Source organism: Pongo abelii, chromosome 10 (assembly GCF_028885655.2).
Source record: "Pongo abelii isolate AG06213 chromosome 10, NHGRI_mPonAbe1-v2.0_pri, whole genome shotgun sequence".
Taxonomy (NCBI): domain Eukaryota; kingdom Metazoa; phylum Chordata; class Mammalia; order Primates; family Hominidae; genus Pongo; species Pongo abelii.
In genome coordinates this window covers 62,411,124-62,426,601 of record NC_071995.2, presented here as the reverse complement: position 1 = coordinate 62,426,601, position 15,478 = coordinate 62,411,124, and the positions used below count along the sequence as shown (strand labels likewise).

Genomic DNA, 15,478 nt, shown 5'->3' with positions numbered 1-15,478 from the left:
ATCCTACCTAAAAAGACACATGCGCTTGTATGTTTATCCCAGCAGTATTCACAATAGCAAACACATAGAATCAATCTAGGTTCCCATCAATGGCAGATTGGATAACAAAACTGTGGTACATATACACTGTAGAATACTATGCAGCCATAAAAAAGAATGAAATCATATCCTTTGCAGCAACATGGACGCAGCTGGAGACCTTTATCCTAAGTGAACTAATGCAGAAACAAAAAACCAAATACTGTTATGTTCTCACTTAAAAGTGAGAGCTAAATCTTGCGTTCACAACTTTTCCATCTGTGCTGTGGAGCCCATCATATTGTCTCGCCAATTCCAGAAATCAATTCTTGTAATTATCCCACTTATTTAATGCATCAAAGATGGACACAAAGATGGAAACAACAGACACTGAGGACTCCAAAAGTAGGGAGGGAGGGAGACAAGGGCCGAACACTTCTTATTCAGTACCATGTTCACTATCTGGGTGATAGGATCAATAAAAGCCCAAACCTCAGCACTACACAATATACCCTTTTAACTAAACCTTCACACATACCCTCTGAATCTAAAATAAAAACGGAAATTAAAAAAAAATTGTGACAATACATAAATGTATATACATTATACTAGTAAAATATATCAAGTGTCTGGCCCAAATCTGCAACACTGGAAAAAAAAGTTTAATGTTACATTACTGCCAAAATGTTATTTTTAATTTTCTTTCATTTATTTATTTAGAGACAGGGTCTCACTCTGTCACCCAGGCTGGAGTGCCGTGGTGCAATCACAGTTCACAGCAGCCTCAATCTCCCGGGATCAGGTGATCCTACCACCTCAGCCTCCTGAGTAGCTGGGACTATGGGAGCATACCACCACCGCTGGCTAATGTATGTATTTTTTTGTAGAGACAGGGTCTCACTGTTGCTCAGGCTAGTCTTGGAACTCCTGGGCTCAAGCTATCCTCCTCCCTCAGCCTCCCAAAGTGTTGGGATTACAGGCGTGAGCCACCGTGCCTGGCCCAAAATGTTATTTTTTAAATGGTAAAAGGAATCAGTTCACTTTAGGGTAAGACTGATGTTTGTTTTAGAGCTGGTAATGATTATAATACTCCACAGAACTATGTATTTTTTTTTGGTTGTATGGGAGAAAAGTGCTGACAAGTATGCAGAGTGAAATAAACAGTGTGCTGAAATAAAGTCTAGAAAGCAGTACATTTTTAATGATGGGCCAAAGACTGAATACCATTTATACTGTGTATATAAGATATTTAAACATAAATATCTTAAATGTAAAATTATGCATACTTTTATAAGGCTGCATTCTTTTTAAAAACCAGGTAGCTTAAAATATCAGAAATAATTGTTAAACCAATTTTCATTAGCATAAACCACTAACAATAAGATGAACCAAGATAGAAATCATTTTTTAAATGCTTCTCTGATTTTAGATCGGGAAACCACTTACATCACTTCTTTATTCCTACGAGGCCCTTCAAAGGGTCTAAATGGCAGTGATCCAGTAGCTGCATGGTAAAATGTTACCCCAATGCTCCAAAGATCAACTGTTGCTCCATATTTCTTCTGATGATCTTTTCTTAGCACTGCTCTCTCATACATATCAGGGTGCTAAGATAAAAAAAAAAAGAAAAAATCTATGAACTTGTGACCCATTTCATTATACAAACAAATGGATACTCAATAATGCTTAGAAATTCTATTTTGTTTTCCTAATAACTTCACTTTCCCAATCTGAAAAGACTATTTCACATATTCCCCTCCCTCCTCAAACCTCCACCACCACCTCCTTTGATCCTCAATTTTGATGACCCTGCTTCATAATTTAATGTGGAAATGGAAGGAATCAGACCAGCACTCCCTTAAGCCCTTTACCAAATACAACCTACCTGAATCTGTGTCCGTTTTCTTTTTTTCTCTTTTTTTTGAGATGGGGTGGAGTGCAGTGGCTTGATCTCGGCTCACTGCAACCTCTGCTTCCCGGGTTCGAGCGATTCTCCTGCCTCAGCCTCCTGAGTAGCTGGGACTACAAGTGCTTGCCATGATGCCTAGCTAATTTTTGTATTTTTAGTAGAGACAGGGTTTCACCCTGTTGGCCAGGCTGGTCTTGAACTCCTGACCTCAAGTGATCCTTGAGGACCTTAAGAGCCTTGGCCTTTCAAAGTACTGGGATTACAGGCATGAGCCACTGCACCTGGCCAATCTGTGTCCATTTTCCAGGCCTACTTTCCAGTCACAGTGGAACTGCGCCTATACATGGCCAACTTTTCCATCTGTGCTGTAGAGCCCATCATATCATCTTGCCAATTCCAGAAATCAATTCTTGTAATTATCCCACTTATTTAATGCAGCAATGTTTCCCTCTGTTCTGATTCATTACTTTCTGCTTACAAACATGCTTTAATATCTCCCATTTTAAAAGATCTCTAAATTGACCACAAAACTCCTTTCAACAATTACCCAATTCTCTGCTTCCCACCACAGCAAAACTTCTCAGTACAGCTGTCCATGCTTATTATAACTGCCTTACTCCCTCATCTCCCATTCAGACCTAATGTATTAAATATCATATGTATGCTTTAACTTCCAAACCTACCTTGGGCCCTGAGCTTCAGATTCATATATCCTACTGTTCTCTCGATGTCTAAAAGGCAGCTCAAACTTAACATATCCAAAATTGACTCTTGGTCTTCCCACTTAAACTTGTTTCCTCCTAAACTTTAAGTAAACAATACCACCACATATCTAGCTGCTCACACCCAAAACCTATCAGGCAGCCTTAATTTCTTTGCCTTATCCCTCAAATACAATCTGTCAGGGTAAGTGCATTTAATTTAATGAAATTAAATTCTCTAGAATCAATTCAGAGGACTAACTTGACTGGGTTCACTGGGGATCTACTGACATCAAACACACGTCCTTACACATAGGAGACACTACACCAAGCTTGTCCAACCCGCAGCCTGTGGGCCACATGTAGCCCAGGACAGCTTTGAATGTGGCCCAACACAAATTCATAAACTTTCTTAAAACATTGAGGTTTTTCGTGATTTTTTTAAATAGCTCATCAGCTATCATTATTTTATGTGTGGCCCAAGACAATCTATCATATTTTATATGTGGCCCAAGACAATTCTTCCAGTATAGCCCAGGGAAGCCAAAAGATTGGACACTGCACTATACCATAGTCACTGAGAACAGATGGAGCTTCTAAGAAATTGTTTAGGAGCTTACAGAACCTAACATATTCTGATGGACATTTTGTTCTGCAGAGAATAACCAGTGGTCACACACAGCATGGCCTCCTCCCATCTGCCTTCATGAAAGTTATACACTGGCAACTTGAAGATTTTTGGAAGATAAATCTTAAAAAGTGTACGTATGGACCAAAGTAGAGTTACCATCTAAGTGATCCCAAACCAAAACAATTCCTTATGACATTGTAGGATTTAGCTACGGCCCAGGGAACTGGGAACCAGCGTAGGAAATGCTGCTGGGAGGGGCTTCTAAATGATGCAATCTGTGACTCTTACTCCCAAAGGATCACAATCTCTGATTTCTGGGGGTCGGGGTGGCGGGGGGGCGCTGGAGATGGGGGTGAGAAAAAGACTCTTTTGAGAAATACATTTTAATAAGAAATCAGAATGCAGACAAGTATAAGACCTCGGTATTGACGTGAGTGTCCAAACATACGCCTACTAGATATATGGGATCTCAGTGGCTTTGCTGGTTCTATAGCACAGCACATAAAGTGATTATTGTCCAAAGAAGTGATTGCCAAATCTTTGACCTAGCAGCTGGTACTTAGTGTATAAATGGTGTTGTGACGAGGACAAGAGTACCTGGATATGTGTGATGCCTTCTGGAATATAAAGCCTCCTGGGAAGAGGAGACACAGTGATTCCAGAAGGAGACAAAGACGGACCACCTCACAAGGTGCAATAATATACTGCCTAATTGGTACAGCTGGAAGCTATTCCCTGGGAGTGATTAACTTGGGGTGGCTTGACACATGCTGGTCTGATACGTTTGTGCCCAGTGGTTCTCTCCTGATGTGCTACTGGCTTGGTGTTACTGGGCCTGGGCTATTACATCTGGAAGAAGAGCATAAGGATAAAGCTACTCCAAGGTTTTCAGGATTATATTACTGAGATGATATCCATCATATTAAAAACAGTAGAAGAGACAGGGTGTGGTGGCTCACATCCTGTAATCCCAGCACTTTGGGAGGCCAAGGTGGGTGGATCGCTTGAGGTCAGGAGTTTGAGACTAGCCTGGCCAACATGGTGAAACCTCATCTCTACTAAAAATACAAAAATTAGCTGGGTGTAGTGGCACACGCCTGTAATCCCAGCTACTTGGGAAGCTGAGGCAGGAGAATTGCTTGAATCCAGGAGGTAGAGGTTGCAGTGAGCTGGGATGGCACCATTACACTCCAGCCTGGGCAACAGAATGAGACTCTGTCTCAAAAATATACGTGTATATATATATATACACACACAAAAATATTAGCTAGGTGTGGTGGTGTGCACCTGTAACCCCAGGTATCTAGGAGGCTGGCACATAAGAATCACCTGAACCTGGGAGGCGGAGCTTGAGTGAGCTGAGATTATGCCACTGCACTCCAGCCTGGGCGACAGATTGAGACTCCGTCACAATAACAACAACAAAAACAAAAAACAGTAAAAGAATGTTTTCTTTGGACTTTAACATACAAAAGAGAGAGAATTTGACATCTGGGTTGCAGTTCCTGGGAGCTTCAAAACGAGGGAAGTTTCTAATTAAATGTAGAATATAGCTAGGCTGCTGAGCCTTAGACTATTATTTATCTCATTTTATAACTTCTGGTGCACTGTATTTGAATATTTCCCATTCTGAAATAGGAAATAAATAGATTGGAGTTAAATTTCAGCCTAGAGTACAGCACAGACTTGGAGTTAATTTATTTAATGTTTTGCTCTTCCTGTTAAAAGTCTTAGAGGCAAAAGCTAAACTGTGTTTCCAGGAGGTTACATGAAAGATTAATAGTTGGTATTGGGGGAGCAACCTCATAAAGGCTGGTACAGGACTGCTGTTTGCTTGTTACGGTGATTATCATGACTGGAAAAGGTGGAGACCCGACACTGAAGGACATACTGCAGTATATGTGATAGTTCTGAAAAATGATCCTCCTATATATAGCCTGAATGACTTTGGAATATTCTGCTAGATACTTGTGCAAGTGAGAAATCTATTTCGAACTCCATTTTATACATAACAAAGTATTTTTGCACAGCTTTTCCAAGAATGTAACTGTATTTAAATTTACTTTGTTTAGTTAGAAACTTTACCAAAAATTGTTCACTACTTTGGAAAATCATGTCAATAACAATACTACCATTTGTGATGTGATTCACTAATACAACATGAGTTATCACTGCACTTGTATTCAAAGTGGTATTACATATAGGTGCAAGCATAAATGACTACTTAATTTGTTTGCTCATGAAGCTGTTTCTAAATTTTTACATATTAAATATCTATTATTTTATTATAAAATATTTTCCTTTACATTATTAAGATATGCTATTTTAATTAGGTATGCAGGTTTATAATATTATCTAGGAATTTCAAGATACTGAAGGGAACACTGCAAAATATTTATTATAAAAAGGGGGTATTGGTCTGACAGGGTTTAAACTACTAGCCTGTCTGATCTGGCTAGCCCCCTGATCACTTCTTCAATTCTAACTCTTTCCACTCGCCTCTTTACTCACTAAATTCCAGTAAAACTGCCATCTTTTCTGTTTCTCCAACTTCTGAGGTCATTCTTGTCTCCAGGCCTTTACAGCTGCTGTTTTCTCTGGGCCTGATGGAACCAGACTGAAGCCCAAGTACATTCTTAGAGCAGTAAACCTTGGCAAGCAGTGCCCTCCTGGGAATGGCAGTGTCCTGAGCACTCACCTACTATGGCTTTGGCTATGACAGGTGTGGGCTCCAGAGACAAGGAGCTGGGGCTGGTGAACTAGCTTTTAGAAATAGGCTGTTCTTACAGAAAGTGGGGTTGGGAAAAAAAAAAAAGTACTGGGTGAGAGAAAGAGAAAGAGAGAGAGAAACTGAATTTTTGAACAAGTTGTCTTATCTAATAATTGAATTTGAAGGACACGGGCTTGAGCTTGCCACTGGAAAGGAGGCAGTCTGGGAGAACATGGCCTTGAGCTATTTATTGGAGGCTTACTGCTCTAAGAGAAAAGACAAGGGGAATGTCTGAACTGGGGAAAGTGAAGGAATCAGGAAGCTGCCTTGTACCAAAGCTCTGGTGTGAATTCAGCAGTGTTGCTTCTAGAAGCAGAAAGCATGGTCTAGCCAAATATAATTGAGAAGACCACCAACAGAGAAATGAGAATGAAGATGTGCGTTGATTCAGTAACATGTTGAGGCCCAGGAAGAGACAAAAGGATAATAGCAAAAGCACAAATGTCATGTAGGACGGAGAAAGGAGCAGGAAGGAGGTGATTTCTTCTTGTCTAATTCTGCTTGGTGTTCTCGGCAGGCTAAGATGAAAGTCCCTACTTTTGTGGAGCTTACATTCATGTGGAGAATTCAGGATATGAAGCCTGATTCCACTCGCCAGAAACGTCTGAGTCCTGTCTCTGTTCCAGCCAAGAGTCTCAGGAAGCTTGAAGGTGAATTCATTACAACTGTACCTCCCTCTGCTATCCAGGTTCTATGACACATTCTCCAGATCCACAATGACAGGGAGTTCACTGTATCACAAAGCAGCTCATACGTCACAACTCAGCCAGCCAGAGGACCCCATAGGCATCCTGGGCCCTCAACAACACAGGTTGTAGGGGAGAGGAGGCTAGACTGATGCAGCAGGGTTCAGTAGTACACAGCAAGCAGAGATGGAGGGAACTGCTGAGGAGTATGAGGACCGGTAGTTGAGTTTCTTTTCTGCAGGGTGAGGTAGCTTTCACAGGGCCAGGGAATGGCCACAGAACAGCAGTCAGAACGGTGTGCCTGGCTTGCTTCTTTTTATCATTTCAGTGTCAGTTCATTTAGTCCTCAAAGGAGGCTTTCCCAGGCTATCTTTCTCCTGCTAGTCACTCTTTATCTTATTACCTTAATTTATTGTCTTTGCTACACTTTAATGATCTGAATTTACTTTACTTACTTGTTAATTGTCTTTTTTCCCTACCAGAATGTGGGCTCCATAAGAGCAGGAATACTGTGTATCTAGTTCACCATAGAAGTCTGAGCACCTAGAACAGTATCTGGTATATAGTAGGCACTTCATAAATATTTGTGCAATGAATGAATAAAATCCATTTTTAGGTCCTTTTTTTTTTTTTTTTTTTTTTCTGAGACGGAGTCTCGCTCTGTCACCCAGGCTACAGTGCAGTGGCACGATCTCGGCTCACTGAAACCTCCACCTCCCAGGTTCAAACAATTCTGCCTCAACCTCCCAAAGTAGCTGAGATTACAGGCACACGCCACCACACCCAGCTAATTTTTATATTTTTAATAGAGATGGGGTTTCACCATGTTGCTCAGGCTGGTCTCAAACTCCCGAACTTGTGATCTGCCCACCTCAACCTCCCAAAGTGCTGGGATTACAGGCATGAGCCACCATGCCCGGGCCAGGTACCTTTTTAAAAAAAATTAAGAGACAGAGTCTTGCTTTATAGCCCAGGCCAGCCTGCAGTGGTGCAATCATAGCTTACTGCTGCCTCAAATTCCTGGGCTCAAGGGATCCTTCTGCCTCAGCCTCCAGAGTAGCTGAGTGTACAGGCGTGCACCACCATGCCTGGCTAATTTTGTAATTTTTTGCAGAGATGGGGTCTTGTCATTGTGCCCAGACTGGTCTTGAACTCCTGGGCTCAAGCAATCCTCTGACTGCCGAGGAGGCAATCCTCGGCCTCCCAAAGTGTTGGAATTATAGGCATGAGCCACTGTGTCTGACCCATTCTTAGTTAGATACTCTTATCTAAAAGATCATCACATATATCTACAGATCAATTTGGGGTTATCAATTGTTAGGATAACAATTTAAGACATTTAGTTCATGCCAGACTTAGAATATCTGAATAAAGCCACAGGGCGTGGTAGATATCTTTCATCTTATAAAATTACAACAGCACAATCCAAATGCAAAAAAGTCATTGATTCTATGACTTTTAAGACAAAACCCAGAGCCATGAATAATCAGTGAGCTATATATATTAAACTTCCTGATTACATGTTAAAAGTATTTACTTTTAAGTATATTTTCTTAAGTGTTTCAAATATTTACTGACTTTACAAAAACCTACATAAACTTTTTCAACTACAGAGCTTTTCTAGCTTTCTAAAATTTCAAGTTAGATCTTCTCAGGGGCATTTTGTGTGTGTGTGTGTTTCTAACAATGGTCCTTTTCATCATTCAATAACCAACTCCCCCAGATAGAATTATCTGTTTCATAAATATAATGAATATATAAAAAACAGTATTATAACAAGCTTGTAATATATTGACTGCTCATCAAAAAACAGACCCTTTTAATTTAGATCCATAGCATCAGTAAAACTAAAGAATTTAAGGGTGCTACAAAACTTCCAAGAATTTTTAACAGAAAAATAACAGCACCCTTGGAAGCGAGTACCTAATTCCCATGTTGCACATATTCATTAGAATAGAATATTTAATTTTTGTCATAAAAATGACATTTTATAGCTAATTGGCTGACCAATTACCCAATTATAATTACAATATATCAAGCTTCTTTAAATGAAAATATTAGTGATGCATGACTTACCAAATATTCTTCTGTGCCATACAGAGAAACAAACTGCTCATCATCTTCTAATTCTCTAGCTGCACCAAAATCTGTGAGTTTGTACACAGACTGTCCATCTTCCCCTATAACACGCATGATATTTCCTGGCTTGATATCACGGTGCACTATACCATTCTCTCGTAGATGATTCATTCCACCCACTTCAACAATATAAAACAAAAGAAGTCATAATGCAGACATTTACGTGTATGTGTGCATGTCTCAAATTCATTGATATTGTTACCCAAACTTAATATAAATTTTTCCATAATTTGGTTCAAAGTAATTTTACTCAAAGAATAGATTATATATATATATATATATATATATATATATAAAAGATCTTATGTTTTAGTTACAAGAAGTTTTAGAATGATAAAAATTAATGTGGTCTAAGGAAGAAACCAGTGTCTCTTAAGTACTACCAGGAAAATGTAACAAAACAGTCTTAAGCATATGATTTCTTGAATTACTTTGGTTATATATATATGGGTGATCTGTTTAAACATAAAAATAATAAAGATTCCCAAAAAAAGATATCAATCTTTCACCAGAGTTTTACATTTCTTTATCTTGGGAAAAAAATTCCCTAAAAGTAAACTGGACTCAATATGTAAAACAGCAAAAAAGAAACAGAAAAACAGCAAAGTGTCAAACTTGTTTCCATAAAAATGTATTCTCACATGCTTGGCACTATTCCAAAAAGCCCATTTTTTCTTTTCTTTTTTCTTAAGGGCAAAGTTGTCTACTTTGCTGAAATTAAGCTATTTTGTCTAACTCACAGGCAGTGTCACTCAGTGATAACTTTATACATTTGCTTGAGGGCTGATAGATGAATGTTCAAATTCAAAATATGTAAAAGGTTTAGGGGTATCAATGTATAATTATTAAAACTCAGGACTACCAATACACTTAGGAAGACATCATATCTATAATTTCTATTTGATTAAACAGGCTGTAGCATACTAGTAATATTGTTTCTCTCTCATCGTATCCTCACCTAAATAATCACTCTGCTTCCAGTGTCAAGTTCAAGAATTCCCACCAACCTTTTACCTTCTTTATCACTTGACTTCTTCCCATTCCTCAAATATTTAATTCATTTCTCTTAAGATGTTATTTCCTTTGATTGCAGTAATTTTTTTAAAAAATAGGTTCACTGAGATATAATTCACACATAACATTCATCTGTTTAAAGTGTACAATTCAGTCATTTTTAGTTTGGTCACAGAGTTATACAACCATCACCACTGATTTCAGAATACTTTTGTCACACCAAAAAGACAACTCATACCCAACTCCATCTTCTCCTGATCCCCCAGCAATCACTAATCTGTTTTCTGTCTCTATGGATTTGCCTATTCTCGACATTTCATATAAATGGAAATCATATAATATTGCAGCCTTTGTGTCTGGCTTCTTTCACTTAGCATAATGTTTTCAAGTTCATCCATGTTGTAGCATATATAACTACTTCATATCTTTTTGTAAACAAACAATATTCCATTGTATGGACATACCACATTTTTGTTTATCTATTCATCAGTTGATGGACATTTGGGCTGTTTTCCTTTTTTTTTTTTTGCTATTATGAATAATGCTGCTAAGTACACTGGAGTACAAGTTTTTATATGGATATGTTAATTCTTTGGGGTATATATGTAGCAGTGGAATTGCTGGGTCATTTGGTCAAAAGTTAAATAATTATATATTTAACTTTTTGAGGAACTCCTAGACTGTTTTCCAGAATGGCTGTATCATTTTACAATCCCACCAGCAATGTATGAGGGTTCCAAATTCTCCATATTCTTGCCAACGCTTGTTGTTGCTGTTTTTTTTTTTGAGATAGTCTTGCTTTGTTGCCCAGGCTGAGCTCAATCAAGGCTCACAGCAGCCTCAATCTCCTGGGCTCAAGTGATCCTCCCACCACAGCCTCCTGAGTAGCTGGGACTACAAGTGCATGCCACCATGCTTGGCTATTTTTTATTTTATTTTTTGTAGAAACAGGGGCTCACTATGTTGCTCAGGCTGATCTTGAACTCCTGGACTCAAGTAATCTGCCGGCCTCCACTTCCCAAAGTGCTGGGATTACAGGCGTGAGCCACCATGGTTGGCCCTGTTTGTCTTTTTGATATTAGTCATTTTCATTGGTATAAAGTGGTATTTCATTGTGGTTTTGATGAGCATTTCCCTAATAACCAATGATGTTGGTTATTAATTAATTAATGTTGAGCTTTTTTTAATGTATTTGTTAGCCACTTGTGTATCTTCTTTGGAGAAATATCTACGCGAATCCTTTGCCCATTTTTAAACTGGGTTATTTGGCTTTTTATTGTTGAGTTGTCTGGACAAAAATTCCTTGTCAGTGTATGATTTACAAACATTTTTTTCTCATTCTATGGGCTGTCTTTTCACTTACCTGATGTCCTCTGAGGCACAAAAATGTTTAATGCTGATGAAGTCCAATTTATACATTTATTTCTGGTATTTGTGCTTTTGGTGTCATATCTAATGAAGCATTGCATAAAGGTCTTCAGTTTTGAATGGAAGATATTTTTTAAAAATTCTGTTATTAAATTTTATATATACATGAAATCATATAAATAAACAAACATACCCACATCTCGCAAAACAATTAAGAATTCAGATTCTGGTAGTCCATAGGCATTAGAAGGTTCTTCTAAAACAGTGTATAAACTCCCACATGGACAAAATTCCATAATAAGTACTTTATGTCTTGTTGTTGTCTGAAAAAAAAATCATTGATTAGGAATCAACATAAAAAATAAATTTTGATTATATGCCAGTACTTATCTGATTTCATTTAAATGTAGGATTTGCTACAATGATGAAGGCAGTTTGCTTCACCTGAGATTCAGTATCTGTTGACCATACACATATAAGAATTAACATCTTCTGGCTGGGCGTGGTGGCTCATGCCTGTAATCCCAGCACTTTGGGAGGCTGAGGTGGGCGGATCACGAGGTCAAGAGATTGAGACTATCCTGGCCAACATGCTGAAACCCGGTCTCTACTAAAAATACAAAAATTAGCTGAGTGTGGTGGTACATGCCTCTAGTCCCAGCTACTCAGGAGACTGAGGCAGGAGAATCACTTGAACCCGGGAGGCGGAAGTTGCAGTGAGCCGAGATCGCACTACTGCAGTCCAGCCTGGTGACAGAGCGAGACTCCATCTCAAAAAAAAAAAAAAAATAACCAACATTTTCCAAATTCCTATTAGGTGAAGAAGTTGGATTTGTTTTTGAAGACAAATCACAGTAATCAGTAGCTAAATCTGAACTACAAAATCATTGGTACAATGTTACAATGGTTTTGTTAAAATTATCTTTTTTTTTTTTTTGAGACAGAGTCTTGCTCTGTCACCCAGACTGGAGTGCAATGGTACGATCTTGGTTCACTGCAACCTCCACCTCCAAGGTTCAAGTGATTCTCCTGCCTCAGCTCCCAAGTAGCTGGGATTACGGGCATGCTCCACCATGCCTGGCTAATTTTTCTATTATTTTGTAGAGACGGGGTCTCACTACGTTGCCCAGGCTAGTCTCGAACTTCTGGGCTCAAGCAATCTGCCTGCCTCAACCTCCCAAAGTGCTGGGATTGCAAGTATGAGCTACCACACCCAGTCACTTGAATTTCTTTCTTTCCTTCTTTTTTTTTTTTTGTGAGACAAAGTCTTGCTTTGTCACCCAGGCTGGAGTGCAGTGGCGCGATCTCGGCTCACTGGAAGCTCTGCCTCCCGGGTTCACACCACTCTCCATTCTCCTGCCTCAGCCTCCCAAATAGCTGGGACTACAGATGAGTGCCACCACACCCGGCTAATTTTTTTGTATTTTTAGTAGAGACGGGGTTTCACCATGTTAGCCAGGATGGTCTCGATCCCCTGACCTCGTGATCCACCCGCCTCGGCCTCCCAAAGTGCTGGGATTACAGGCGTGAGTCACCACACCAGTGTTGAATTTCTTATGTATAACAGTACATTTAGGACAACAGCTCTTCTAACCTCTTAAAATGAAATTTTTCTTATGATGACTACTGTTACTTCAAGGAATGGAGTCCTATCCTTAAAAATAAATGGGTAGCAGAACAGCTGAGTGGTCCCTCTTGCAGCAAAGCTCCAGTCTGCTCATTTGCATCTGAGCTGCTGATTTGTTTTAAACCTTAATTTTAATGTACCATTGATTATAATGCTTCATCAATTTAATAACAGCATTACAGGGAAAAAGAAATACCATCAAATTACATATACACAATGATTATAAGATGCATGCCAATTTCAGAATCTGAAAATGTGAATGAGTCTTAAAATCTACTATTCATCTCCAAGTTTTTATCCTTTGTTTCTTTTATAATTTTTTTCCACATATCTCCAAAACACTTTTATAAAATATTTTAAATTACTCTCTGGCAGTCATTTCAAAAAAGAGAGAGAAATAATTGTAATAGAAAAAAAAAAACTGTTGCTTTTAAATGATAATGTATGTTGATTGTTGAAAATTTGGGAAGTATACATAATTCCATTACCTGGAGATAATGAATTAATATTTTGGCGTATTTTCTTTCAGTCTTTTTTCTATGGATGAAATAATGTCATAGATACATAATGCTGTTTGCATATTACACTGTATATATTAAAATCATACTACATATATATTTTTAATTCTGATTCTTCTCACATAACATCATATATAAGGTGTTCCAAGAAGATGAAAATTTTGGTAAATACCTCTTTTCATTACCACTTAACTATTGTGCGGTAAAAAATTAACTTTACCCAAAGAGAAGTCAGGCTTTGCCCTTGGCTACTGGAAAGTGATCTCTGGCCCCTAAAATGTCCCATCTGAAAGAATAAGACTTCTGTCTTTGTTCCTCTGGGGGCTTTGGCCACTGGAGAGACTAACAGCATGATTTAGGATGCGGGCTTTAGAACACACCGTATCAGTTCCACCCTCCAGAGGAAATGGAGACTAAAGGAATTACCCCAAACCTCTGGAAGGAGCTGGGGACTAAAGGTCAGCAATACAGGCAATAAGTGATCCAGCCTCAGTAAAAACCCTGGACACCAAAGGCTTGGGTGAGCTTCCCTGATTGGCAATACTTCATGCATACTGTCATACATCAATGCTGAGAGAGTAATGTGTCCCTCAGGACAAAGAAGCTTCAAGATTGGAACCCTCCCACATTCCACGTTTTGTGTCTCTTCCTCTGGCTGGTTCTAATTTCTATCTTTTTGCTACAATAAAACTGTAATTATAAGTATAGCACTCTCCTTAGTTTTGTGAGTCATTCTACATTCCAGCAAATTACCAAATCTGAGTGTCATGGGTAATCCCCACGTTTGTAGCTGGCTGGGATGACGTGAGGGTAGTCTTATGGGAACTGTTCTCTCTGTGCAGTTTGCCAAACTCCTTTGCAATTGGTATCAGAAGTCTTGAGCAGACTTGGCAGTATGGAAGGCTATGTTCTTAACCTTGAGTTTGGCTAATTCTTGGTAACTATCTGCCACACATTCTAATTTATTCAACTTATTTAACCGTCAGGATGCCAATTAACATCTTTATGCATAAAATTATATTTCTGATTACTTTCTAAGAAATAATCACTAAAAATAAAATCACTCGGATAAAGAGTATAAACTACATTTTTTCCCAAAGATTTTATTGATTGCTCATGTTTAAAGGGATTAAAATAATTTCTATTTCCATTATTTCTAGATTACTTTTCCTAATGACATTCTTACTTCCACTATTTCCCCTTAAAAAAATCAATTCTTTTATAATTGGACTTCATATCTTAAACTGTAGGACTCTTGAAATTTTTATTCACGAAATATAAAATTTTTATTTTTTTAAAAGTTCGATTTTTTCTTTTTATAATTATTAGATTTAACTTGTTACCTTTCTTTTTCTAGTAATAATACTGGTAACCATATTCAATACCCTTTTATTTCCTTCTTTCTTTTTTTTTTTTGAGACAGGGTCTCACTCCATCACCCATGCTAGAGTACAGTGGCACAACATGGTTCACCGTAGCCTTGACCTCTCAGGCTCAGGTGATCCTCCCACTTCAGCCTCCTGAGTAGCTGGAACCACAGGCATACACCTCCATGCACGGCGAATTTTCGTATTTTTTACAGAGACAGGGTTTTGCCATGTTGCCCAGGCTGTTCTTGAACTCCTGAGCTCAAATGATCCTTTTTTTCTTTTTCTGAGATGGAGTCTCACTCTGTTGCCAGGCTAGAGTGCAGCGGCACGATCTCAGCTCACTGTGACCTCTGCCTCCTGGGTTCAAGCAATTCTCCTGTCTCAGCCTCCCAAGTAGCTGGAACTACAGGTGCGCAGCACCACGCCCAGCTAATTTTTGTATTTTTAGTAGAGACGGGGTTTCACCACATTGGCCAGGCTGGTCTCAATCTCTTGACCTCGTGATCTGCCTGCCTCTGTCTCCCAAAGTGCTGGGATTACAGGTGTGAGCCACTGCACCCAGCCGTACCCGGCCACCCCCTTTTATTTCTTACACTACTGTTTCTGATTCCATTTTTATGATATTTTATTTCTATTGTTCTATCTCTTCAAGAATCCTTTAGGATAAAGTATTTGGTTGTACAAACCCTAATTTTCAACAGTTTTTAAAAAAATCCATTTTTTAATA

The 15,478-nt window shown here is 38.8% G+C and overlaps 1 protein-coding gene across 4 annotated transcripts in view; it reads right to left on the bottom strand.

Moving 5' to 3' along the window:
- TBK1 (TANK binding kinase 1) overlaps nt 1–15,478 on the bottom strand; it is a 50,178-nt gene that overhangs the window by 26,226 nt on the left and 8,474 nt on the right. For all 4 annotated transcript variants that reach the window (XM_024256567.3, XM_054527355.2, XM_024256568.3 and 1 more), the window contains exons 4-6: nt 11,430–11,559; nt 8,792–8,973; nt 1,465–1,625 (exon numbers count right to left, since the gene is read on the bottom strand). In XM_024256567.3, coding sequence (XP_024112335.1) covers nt 1,465–1,625; nt 8,792–8,973; nt 11,430–11,559 — 473 coding nt within the window. The remainder of the gene's footprint in view (nt 1–1,464; nt 1,626–8,791; nt 8,974–11,429; nt 11,560–15,478) is intronic.